The 12466-nt window shown below is 46.0% G+C and overlaps 2 protein-coding genes across 2 annotated transcripts in view; both read left to right on the plus strand.

Moving 5' to 3' along the window:
* The window catches only part of NECTIN4 (nectin cell adhesion molecule 4), a 66245-nt gene extending 62348 nt beyond the window's left edge, over positions 1-3897 (plus strand). The window contains exons 7-9 of the mRNA XM_066608882.1: positions 840-921; positions 2145-2213; positions 2691-3897. Of these exons, the coding sequence (XP_066464979.1) occupies positions 840-921; positions 2145-2213; positions 2691-2975 (436 nt within the window). The 3' untranslated portion in view covers positions 2976-3897. The remainder of the gene's footprint in view (positions 1-839; positions 922-2144; positions 2214-2690) is intronic.
* Positions 3898-5343: 1446 nt separating this feature from the next.
* The window catches only part of ARHGAP30 (Rho GTPase activating protein 30), a 46531-nt gene continuing 39408 nt past the window's right edge, over positions 5344-12466 (plus strand). Inside the window, exon 1 of the mRNA XM_066608883.1 lies at positions 5344-5516. Coding sequence (XP_066464980.1) covers positions 5411-5516 — 106 coding nt within the window. The 5' untranslated portion in view covers positions 5344-5410. The remainder of the gene's footprint in view (positions 5517-12466) is intronic.

A 12466-nucleotide genomic window follows, 5' to 3' on the forward strand; every position in this document is an offset into this window, starting at 1 on the left:
TCCCTGCAATAGTGGAGCGGTGGGTGCTACATTTGTGGGACGGTGGGTGCTGCATCCCATCAACAGAGGGGCAGTGGGTGCTGTGTCCCTGAAATGGTGGGACGGTAGTTGCTGCATCCCTACAATGGTGTGGCTGTGGGTGCTGCGTCCCTGCAACGGTGGGGCAGTGAGCGTAACGTCTCTGTAAAGGTGGGGCGGTGGGTGCTACATCCCTGCAACGGTGGGGTGGTGGGTGCTGCACCCCAGCAAGGGTGGGGCAGTGGGTGCTGTGTCCCTGAAATAGCGGGGTGGTAGTTGCTACGTCCCTGCAACGGTGGGGCTGTGGCTGGTGCGTACGTGGGCGGTGAGTGTGGTGTCCCTGTAAAAGAGCCGCGGTGGGTGCTGCATCTCTGCAATTGTGGGGCGGTGAGTGTGGCGTTCATGGAAAAGGGCAGCGGCGGTGGGGGCTACATCCCTGCAATGGTGAGAGGGTGTGTACTCCGTCCCTGCAACAGTGGGTGCGGTGGATACTTAATTTCTGTAATGGTGGGGCAGTGGGTGCTGCGTACATTAAATTACGAGTAGGTGAGTTTGGCGTACCTGTAAAAGCACGGTGGTGAGTGCTGCGTCCCTGCAATGATGGGGCGGTGAGTGTGGCATTCCTGTAAAGGGGCAGCGATGGGGCTACATGCCTTCAATAGTAGGTTGGTGAGTGCTGCGTCCCTGCAACAATGGGGCGGTGAGTGTGGGATCCCTGTAAAGATGTTGCAGTGAGCGCTGCGTCCCAGCAATAGTGGAGCGGTCGGTCCTCACCTGGTTGGTTAAGGTTCTGATGATGTAACTTCTATCTGGTATTACAGAGAGGAGCTTTCAACGTTATCCAGACAGGCATCGCGGCGGAGACTGAACTCTAACACGGCCAGCACTGACACACGGCTGCAGGTAGGTACATCCACATGTACACATCCAGGTACTGACACACGGCTGCAGGTAGGTACATCCACACATACACATCCAGGTACTAACACAAGACTACAGGTAGGTACATCCACACATACACATCCAGTTACTGACACAAGACTGCAGGTAGGTACATCTGCACATACACATCCAGGTACTGACACAAGACTGCAGGTAGGTACATCTGCACATACACATCCAGGTACTGACACAAGACTGCAGGTAGGTACATCTGCACATACACATCCAGGTACTGACACAAGACTGCAGGTAGGTACATCCACACATACACATCCAGGTACTGACACACGGCTGCAGGTAGGTACGTCCACATGTACACACCCAGGCACTAATACAAGACTGCAGGTAGGTACATCCACACATACACATCCAGGCACTGATACAAGACTGCAGGTAGGTACATCCACACATACACATCCAGGTACTGACACAAGACTGCAGGTAGGTACATCTACACATACACATCCAGGTACTGACACAAGACTGCAGGTAGGTACATCCACACATACACATCCAGGTACTGACACAAGGCTGCAGGTAGGTACATCTACACATACATATCCAGGTACTGACACACGGCTGCAGGTAGGTACATCCACACATACACATCCAGGTACTGACACAAGACTGCAGGTAGGTACATCTGCACATACACATCCAGGAACTGACACAAGACTGCAGGTAGGTACATCCACACATACACATCCAGGTACTGACACAAGACTGCAGGTAGGTACATCCACACATACACATCCAGGTACTGACACAAGACTGCAGGTAGGTACATCCACACATACACATCCAGGTACTGACACATGACTGCAGGTAGGTACATCCACACATACACATCCAGGTACTGCCAGAAGACTGCAGGTAGGTACATCCACACATACACATCCAGGTACTGACACAAGACTGCAGGTAGGTACATCCACATATATACATGCAGGTACTGCCAGAAGACTGCAGGTAGGTACATCCACACATACACATCCAGGTACTGACACAAGACTGCAGGTAGGTACATCCACATATATACATCCAGGTACTGACAGAAGACTGCAGGTAGGTACATCCACACATACACATCCAGGTACTGACACAAGACTGCAGGTAGGTACATCTGCACATACACATCCAGGTACTGACACATATGTGTTGACTGTTGTTTTCTGTGTCTTTAGCTAGAAGAAGGCCTGAATCTCAGACATCACCCGGACAGCTTGCGGGACCCCAGTATCAGCTCCATGATGGTAACCAATATTCTCACCTATATACACAGGGCCTGCATGTTGTAGATAGCAGGTACCTGCACCCCATCCAGGGGCAGCTAGACTGTTGCCCGGTATGAGAAGCAACACCTGAGTGTGCAGCGGATGGGTTTAAAGTTACATCGGCCCCTAGCTATAATATAAGGGAGTGCAGAAGACCCCCAGCCTCTCTGCCCAACTTATGTAATAGTGACAGCATCTGCACACTGGTGGGCAGGCCATGCCACCCTTATACTGCTATCTATGCCCCTGTCCATATGTAGCAGAGCTGTGGACCCTCCACGTATAACATCTCTACTGTGAGTTCTGCACAACGGTCCCAATTTTAATTGCCTTAATATTGAGTCCCTACCAGGGTGCAGCAGATGTCCCTTCCATCAATCTCTGGGCTTGTCCCATTTATATAGGGCTAGATTTGTGCAATATAGGACCTAATGACCGTGTATTACTGCCCTTCAGGGAGAAGACGCCGACCGACGCAGCTACTCCACTCTGACTACTGTACGGGAAATAGAGACCCAGACAGAGCTACTGGCGACGGTTCCAGATGAGGAGGTGAAGGAGGAGGAGGAAGCTCTGGAGGAGAAAGAACTTGAGCAAAGTGAAGGAGGGAGCACAGGACTCTTGTCCACCCAGCCATTTATCAAGCAGGGAATGAGCCATTTCTATCAGGAGAATGGGACTCTACGAGCCAAGCCGACTCCTAATGGGATCTATATAAATGGTCGAGGACACCTGGTATAACTGTGACCCCCACCTCCCCCATCCTTATAAGACTTTCACATTGTGGGCGAGGAGCCGTGACACTATATAGTAAGAGACATCTTAGTGAATGCACCTGGAGGACGACATGGGGTGGCCATTTACTAGATCTAACTGTCCCAAACCATTGACTTCTTCCTGGTGTCATTTCCCCCCAGTTATTCAATATGGCAGACCTGCTAGTCACTGGAGCCAAGACCTGTATCATCGCAGTCTGCTACATCTGAGACTCTTGGGAAGAGGTTCTGGGCTTGTACAAATTCACCCATGGTGGGATCTTGCTCATCAGTAGACTATGTCCTTGTGGATATCCCAGCTTCCCATAACTAGAACGTCCAAGTGTTGTCCTCTGGACAGGCAGCTTCTAAGTCTTCGCCATGCTTGGAGTTATGGCCCTACATTGTATAATCACCTCATTGTAACAGCATTAATTGAATGGCTAGAAGAAGAGGAACCAGCATGACTCACTGCAGGTCCGTTGTGAAATGTCAGCTACGACGAGGCTGTAGGGCCAAAACACCCCTCCCTCCATCCGAATAAACCCATCGCAGCCACTACGACTTCAGGCTGTGATTCCCGTGGAGACCATGCTGTGGTGGGATGATGGTGTGAATGAGGGCCCACCCCAATGAGCAGCTCCAGCTGCGGACTGCTGTTCTTTCCAAGTGCGGGAAGTTACACACTCGCTAGTATTTGTACATATTGATGTAAAGTTCTTTTCTGCGCACTCTATGGACATGTGAGACGAGAGGAATATTTATATGTGTTGTATAGATTTTCTACATTTGGTATTTATGTCAGGGCCGGGCTCTTTTTATCTTCCTTGCAGGGAAATTCTTGTACAAAGCTGATTAATACTTGAAGTTCAATGTCTGTAAATCACAAAAAACGGGATGTGAAATGATCTTGTGTAAATGTCTTCATTGTATGAGATGATCCACCATATGACCGCACTGACGGGAAGAACAGAGATGGGTAACGAGGCGGGTGAAGACTCCGCCCCGCTGCCCCATATTACATCTGGAGCTCTTGTAGTCTAAAGGCCCATTTACACGCAGCGATGATCGCTCGGGCTATTAACTCCTTTCAGCTAGAGGCTTCATTTGCACACTTAATTGCTATTAAGTATATGCAAAATGATCGCTCAAAGCTGTCACTCAAACTGCCGTTTGAGCGGTCTTTGAGCGATCATCGCTCCGTGTAAATGGGCCTTAAGACATTGAGGGGGTAATTTATTGAGACCAGCATTTCTAACTCCTGGCTTAATACGATTTCCTCTTTATAGGCACATCTCGGCACCTCCATATCCAGGTCCAACCTGTCATACCTTCCTGTCATAAATATATTGGTTCAGGGCCCATTCTAAGGAGCCTTCCACACAAGCATAATTTCTCGGCAAAGTGAGCTGTGCCAAAAAATCATGATGAACGAAGAGTAGCTGCGACCAAGTCGCGGATATTATTCACGATTTTATAGTTTATTCTCACGGCTGACCGCGGTGAGGTAACACCGCAGCCCTGAAATCCCTCGGTCAGCAGAACTACTTTAGGACCTGTCATTGTTTAGCAGTGCCAGCTATTGCTAAACTCCCTTCCCCTCCCTTTTTCAGATGACTCCCATAGACTCCCATGTCTATGGAGCCTTCTGCATTGGTCTGCCCAAAGAAAGAACATGACCTATCTTTTTAGTGCATGAAGAAATTTTGGCGTTGAGATAACGCATTTCTGTCCCATCTTTTGCGGTGCAGTTTTTCTTTTGAGCATCAAAAATTGTTTGTTTGAAGGACTTCGCAAGAAACCATTGGGTCTAATAGCCGCGATTTTTTGACATGCCTACTTAGCATCGAAATGACGCTCGTGTAAAAGAGGTCTAAGGGAAAGTGGCAGACAGCGATGCAGACTGACAAGAGTTGGAAAAGTTTTGTGTGCCAAACTTGGCAACTTTTTTCCACCTGAAAGTGTTGAAAAATGTTTTAGAAATGCCCCCCTGATGGTCCACGAGTCCTGAGCTTCCGACAGGGACTGTCAGGATTTTACCCTGCTGGTGGCTCAGTGGGAGTGGGGCATAAAAACTTTTGTGTCCTACAGAACAACCTGCACCTCAATTCTTACTCCTTTCTTACACTGTTCTGCGGTTTGGATGATGCTCTGAACAGGATGTGGTTCTCAGACAGCAACTCAGGCTTCCTCTAAACTCTGATCATCACATTCACAGCTTGAGAGGGGCAGGGGCTTGGTGCATCACATAAGGGTGGTAATCGCCTCTGTAACACGCTCCTTCCTCTACCAGAACCACTTCCTGTACATTACTAAGTTCTGCATCTTATCTGCTGCAAAGTAAGAGTAGAGAATCAAGGCGGCAGCAGGTGCCAGAGGATGCACTAAATCCAAGGAAGCCAAGTGTGACCATCTTAAGCCATGTCGCTCGCCATGAAGGCCAGGCAGAAAGTAAAGAAAAAGACGGTCAAAGATAAAATCTTTGGGTGTGATTTACTGGAACATCTCCAACTGTCAGGACAAGAAGGTAAGTGTATGATGACGGCCTACGTTGTCTACGTTGATGCCCTGCATTCTTCTCCATGTAGTATATGTAATGAATAATGAAGATGACATTCCAGCTCAGACAGGTAAGAATGTGGAACAGGTCTCCCGAAAAGCATTATAGGCGACTCATTTTTTTCACAGGCTACAGATCAGAGACTAAAACCATTAAATGCATCTTTCTGGACAGAGTCCACATCTTACTAGTGCAGTCTACCAAGAGAATTCATTAGGTTCTGCAATAAAGCAGCTTCTTTCTGTGGACTCTATCTCATGGACAAACCATGGATTAACCTCAGGCCAGCAATGGTGGAGGCCACATCGGTGTGCAGATCTATGATTAATCAAGAACTACAAAACTGTGAGATGTACTAGAGTCTAAGAAGAATTGATCTCTCCAGTGTGGTGTAGTATATAGAAGAGCTGTTGGCTCTCCTGTGTGGTGTAGTATATAGAAGAGCTGTAGGCTGTCCTGTGTGGTGTAGTATATAGAGCAGTTGTTGGCTTTCCTGTGTAGTAGAATCATAGAATTGTAGAGTTGGAAGGGACCTCCAAGGTCATCTGGTCCAACCCCTGCTCAGTGCAGGATTCACTAAATCATGCCAGACAGATATTTGTCCAGGCGTTGTCCAAGCTAAACATTCCCAGATCCTTTAACCCTTCCTCATAGGACATGATTTGCAGACCGCTCACCATCTTGGTAAGTCTTCTCTGAACTTGCTCCAGTTTGTTGATGTATTTTTTGAAGTGGGATGCCCAGAACTGGACACAGTATTCCAGATGAGGTCTGACTAAGGAAGAGTAGAGGGGGATAATTACCTCACGTGACTCGGATTCTATGCTTTTCCTAATACATCCTAGAATTGTGTTTGCCTTTTTGGCTGCTGCATCACATTGTTGACTCGTGTTCAGTCTATGATCTATTAGTATACCCAGATCTTTCACATGTGCTGCTTAGCACAATTCCTCCTATTCTGTATGTACTTTATTCATTTTTCTTGCCCAGATGTAGGACTTTGCATTTCTCCTTGTTAAATACCATTCTGTTAGTCGCCGCCCATTGTTCATGCTTTTCTAGATCTTTTTGAATATTCTCTCTCTCTTCCCTAGTCTTAGCTATCCTTCATAGCTTTTTATCGTTGTCAAATTTGATCAGTTTCCCATCAATTCCCTCCTCCGGATCATTTATAAAAATGTTGACCAACACTAGGCCTCGGACAGAGCCTTGTGGTACCCCACTTGATACATTCTTCCACTTGGATGTGCAGCCATTTATGACCACTCTTTGAGTACAATCACTCAGCCAGTTGTGAATCCACCTAACAGTTGCCTTGTCAATCCCATATTTGGTCATTTTTTCAATAAGTATGGTATGAGATACTTTGTAAAAACTTTACTAAAGTCAAGATATACTAAATCTACCGCATTTCCCTGATCAATCCAATCGGTGATTCTGTCATAGAAGGAAATTAGATTCGGCTGGTATGGTGAGCGGTATTGTTATTGTGGATGATTAAGAGCTTCTACTCACTAGCGATATTTTTCCATGCGATGCGGGAGCGATGATTATGAAACCAATAATGTTCAATGGTTTTATACTCATTTGTGATTTTTCATTCCAGCCTCGCATCGCAGAGAAAAAATTCTGCGATATCGCTCAGTGTTGTCAACGGAGCCAGCGGCAGCAGCGCTAGCCCCATCGAAAGCATAGGGAGTATATCGCGGACTTCTGCCACAGCTGTTACCACAGAAGTCCAGAATGCTATCCCATTGCTTTCAATGGGGTCGGTGTTGCTGCAGTCCCATTGAAAGCAGTGGGTTGTAGGCAACCCCCTGCAGCGATGATTTTCGGGGAAGGGCTTGAAATATAAGCCCTTCCCTGAAAATCATCCCTAGCTGGTGAAAAACAAATAATAATATACTCACCTCTCCGCCACTCAGGCGCGTCCTCCAGCTGGCTCCCCAGCACTGCTGTGAAGCTTTTTCAGCAGGCGGGGATTTAAAAATCCCCACATCCTGAAAGGGCTGTGCTGATTGGCTGAGCGCTCAGCCAATCACAGGCAGCGCTCAGCCATTCATTGAAAGCAATGGGATAGCATCCTGGATTTCTGCCACAGCTGTGACAGAGAACTCCTTCATCCCCGCAGTCTGCTATATACTCCATATGCTTTCAATGGGGCTGGCGCTGCTGCTGGCCTCATTAAATGCATTTAGCGATATCGCAGTGTTTTCTTTGCACTATGAGGTGTGTGTTTTCACTCGCTCTCGCAGTGCAAGAAAAAAAGACGCTAGTGGGTAGGCCCCCTAATTATGATTTGTTTTCTCTTTTTCTATTAGTTCAGACGCCAGTGCCCTTGGGCACAATTTGTAGTTGTGAGTGGTGAGGTGCTGAATAATACACGGAGTCAGATATTTTGCATAACTTGTTGTAAACATGGTGTTATTAAGTAAAGCAGGAAGATGAGGCAATTTTCTTCAACACACTGAATAAGAAATGATACAGAAGTTGCAACAATGTAGACACCTGTGTCTAACACATTTATACACTGGGAGCTTAGGCCTCATGTCCACTGGGAAATTTGGGCCGGCGCGGATTCTCCATGCAGAATCCCGCAGCAGGTCCCTCCTTTCCTACAGACATGAGGCTTGAAAATAGATTTTACTTACCTGTCCGTACGCTGCGGGTTCCCTCCCATTGCGACGGGATCTCTTTTTGTTCTGCACGGCGGATGTACTCGGCACGCCGGCAGCGTTCCGCGCGCATACGCCGTGCACTCTTTTTTTTTAAAACTCCTTTCCCGTGCTCCCACGGCAGAACAGAAAGCAGAAATTCAGCTGTGGGTGTGCTGTGGATCCGCACAGCTTCCATAGGCTTCAATGGAAGCCTGTGGGAGCCATCCGTGCGAGAAACCTACAGAAAATGGAGCATGCTGCAGGTTATCTCCCGCACGTGTGATCCGCGTGGCAGGAAAAAATGACATCCGCAGGTATTTACTTACCTGCGGTGTCCAATGCATCCCTATGGGGGCGGATTACGCGTGCGGGTGATCCGCGCGGATTTGCTAAATAGAATTGTCCAGTGAACATGAGGCCTAACTCTGGATTTCTTTTCTCTATACTTCTTTGTATATACATCTCTTTATTTCTTTATCTCCCTCTCTTCATATTTACATCTCTTCTAGGTCCCCTTTCCACGGGCATTGCGGAATCCCGCACTGGATCTCCGCCGCGGAAGCCGCCGCCCAGGAGCAGGGGCCAGCAGATGAATCTCCGTCGGTCAGCCTATCTGACAGATAGGCTGACCGTAGAGAATCGCAGCAATTCGCAGCATGCAGCGAATTGCCGCCCACAAGCGGAGAATTGCAATGATTCTCCGCTCAGGGACACGAGGCCAGAGCTTTCCATAGCAACTCTATGAAAAGCTTCAGATGGCGTGATTCGCCAGCGATTTACCGCCAGCAAAATCACATCCGTGGACAGGGGGGCCTTATTGTTCCTCTACTCACTGTCAAGGCTGACTCTCCTTCTCTGTTATGTTTTTCTGATTTTTCTATTGTTTCTCCCTGTTCCTCTGCTTTCTATTTCTTCTCTTGTCTCTCTTTTTCTCTTGCTCCTATTTGTTCTTCTCTCGCTGTCACTGCTGCTCTCTTTCTTGTCTGGCGCTTCCCTTCTCCTCCTGGCACTTCTCTGCCAGGTGCTTCTCTCCCTGGTGCTTTTCCTTCTGGCTTTTCTCTCCTTGGCAGTACTCTTTTCTCACTACTCTCTCTGGCACTTCTATGCCTCCTGCGACAATTGTCTGGCTATTTATTGGCACTGTCACCTGACCAGTTTGTCTACAGCCATTCATAACCTGTCTGGTTGCTAGGCTACCTGCCTCATCTAAATCTCTAGGAGTTTTTTCTAAACTGTGCAGCTGAATAAAACAACTAACTGGTTGCTAGGTTACCTGCCTCTGCTGTGCGAAATGACTCCGCTATTAGATATTACCGCTCCCCACAGCCAAAAAAGCGCTACGTAGCGCCTTTTTTCAGGCCACTACATCGGCATGCCATCTCTGGTTAATTACACCATTTTTATCCAAGTACTTGCATACATGGTGTTTAATAATTTATTCACAGATCTTTCCCGGTATATAAGTCAGGCTCACAGGCCTGTAGTTTCCTGGATCCACCTTCTTCCCTTTTTTGAAGATAGGGACAACATTTGCCCTTTTCCAATCTTCTGGGACTTCTCCTGTTCTCCAGGAATTTTCAAAGTGGTTCAGCAATTACCTCTGCTGCTTCCTTTAGTATCCTAGGATGTAATTCATTTGGACCATGAGACTTGATTTAGGTTGGCTAAGTCTTCCCTCACCATCTCCCTGCTTATATATAGCCTGCATTCTTGTATTCTCCCAACAGCACAGGGAAGATCAGTTAATGTTACATTTACTTTCTGAGAGAAAACAGATACAAAATAAGAATGTAAAAGTTCAGCCTTCTCGACATCATTCAATTCACCATTTTCATTGTGTAAGCATCCAACAGCAGCTTTGACTTTTTTTTTTTTACATACCCCAAAAATCCTTTTTATTGCTTTTGGCCTCTGTTGCAAGCCTTAATTCATTATTAGCTTTAGGTTTTCTGACCCTTGACCTACAGTTTCTGCAGACAGCATTATATTCTTTTTTAGTTATTCCCCCCTCTTTCCATTTGATAATGGAAAGAGACATAGTTTTCTTCGTTTTTAACATGTGTGCAAGTTCTGTGTTCATCTATCCTGGTCTCTTTAAATGCTTCCCATTCTTCCTTCTTTTAGGGATTGTTAACGATTGTGCTTTAAGAATCTCACTTCACAATATTTATTAATCTTCTTGGACATTTCTGTCCTTAAGAACATCCAGCTAATGGATTTTTCCTACCCTCTTTCTGATTTAATTAGAAACTGCCTTTCTGAAATTTAACCTTGAGGTCTCAGTTTTCTCAGGTCTTTCTCCCTTTTTTATCCAAAATTCAAGGATATCATGATCACTGCCTCCTAAGGTCCCAGCCACTCTTACTTCCTCAACCATTTCCTCCCCATTGGTGAGAATTAGATCCAAGATAGCAGATCCCCTTATTTTCTCTTCTACCTTTTAGAAGATAAAGTTGTCAGCAAGAGCGGATAAGAATTTGTTGGATCCATTACTTTTACCTGAGAGAGATCCCCAACAAATGTCTGGATGGATAAAATCTCCCATGATCACAATGTTGTACTTTTTTGAGAGCTTGGCCATCTGATGTAGAAAGTTCATCAATATCTTCTGCTTGTCCAGGTGGCCTACAGTAAATGCCTACAGTAGTGTCCTTTCTGTTGTTCTCTCCTTGTAGTCTTACCCAAACAGTTTCTACAGAAGGCCCATGCTCTGAAGCTTGAATCTCTGTGGAGATGAATGTCTTCCTAACATATAACACAATACCTCCTCCCCTTTTTTTTAGGTCTGTTTCTTATAAATAAGTTGTATCCTTCAAGGCTTGTATTCTAATCATGTGTATCATTCCACCAATATATGCCTATGACATCATCCTTCTCTTCCTGTGTTAGGAGCTCCAATTCTCCTTGTTTGTTTCCCATGTTCTGGCCATTTGTGCAGAAACATTTTAGTTTGTGATCGGTGTCTCTTGCTCCTCTACTTTCCTTCTGAATTTTTTGTCTTTGTTCTTTCTTTCCACTTCCAATATGAAGGTTCTCAAATGTATTAATTAGCTGTATGTTTTTACCTGGCCTTTCACTTCCCTTCCCATGTTGTTCTAGTTTAAAGCTCTCCTAATAAGTGAAGCAAGGCACCCACCAAATATATGCTTACCTTTTTTATAAGGTGCAACCTGTCTCTAGTAAGGAGTCCATCAGATAGGTAATTCACTCCATGCTCTAGAAATCCAAATCCTTGCTGACAGCACCATCGATGTAGCCAGTTGCTCACCTCTAGAATCCTGTTCCATCCTCTTATTCCATGGCCATCCACTGGGAGGATGGATGAGAAGATCACCTGTGCTCCTAGTTCCTTCACCTGCTTTCCAAGGTCTTCAAAGTCTCTGCAGATAGTTGCAAGGTCCTTTTTTGCAGTGTCATTTGTCCGTACATGTATTAGTAGGAATGGGTGGTGTTTTGTAGGACTGAAGAGTCTTGACAGCCTATCAGACACATCTTTGATTTGTGCACCTGGAAGGCAGCTCACCTCTCGTAAGGTGTCAGGTCTGCACACAGTGGCCTCTGTTCCTCTCAATAGGGAATCCCCCACAACCACTACTCTCCTTTTCTTTTTCACCACAGCACTTCTTTTTCTCCATCCAAGAGGACTGTGTGCTTACTACACAGTTCTTTGTGGGTAGAGTCACTTCTTGCTGTACCTCTTCATTGTTATCCTGCATGAGAGCCTGGTACCAGTTCCTGAACAGTATGAGTGCTGAATTATTCCTGATCCTCCTGCTTCTTTGGGTCACATGCTTTCATTCCTCTGCTTCTGCAGGTACAATGGACATTTCTTTTCTTCTACATTTTGAAGACTTTCTTTTACTTTGTCAAGCAAATCCTTACCTTCCTTAATGAGTTTCAAAGTAACTATTCTCTCCTGAAGTTTGGGAGTACCTCTGGTAGGTCTGTAAAAAAAATAGCATATGTTGCAGCTCACCATATGGCTGCTCTTCTTTTCCATGTTGTCAGTTGATGTCCACTTCCAAACTTCCAAAAATCAAGAATTGTAGTTAAGATATATAAGCTACTACTAAGTGCACAGTCTGGCAATGTCCTTTGATGTCTTTCTAGCAGCTAGCCCCAGCTAATCCCAGCAATCTTCCCACTTACAGTAACTCTTCACTCTTCCCAGCATGCGCAGGGAATATGCAAATAATCTTCCTGCAGCTCCTATCTCTCCTCTGATGGAGGTATAGTATATAGAGGAACTGTCGTCTCTCC

The sequence above is a fragment of the Eleutherodactylus coqui genome, chromosome 6 (assembly GCF_035609145.1).
Source record: "Eleutherodactylus coqui strain aEleCoq1 chromosome 6, aEleCoq1.hap1, whole genome shotgun sequence".
In the NCBI taxonomy this organism is placed as follows: Eukaryota; Metazoa; Chordata; class Amphibia; order Anura; family Eleutherodactylidae; genus Eleutherodactylus; species Eleutherodactylus coqui.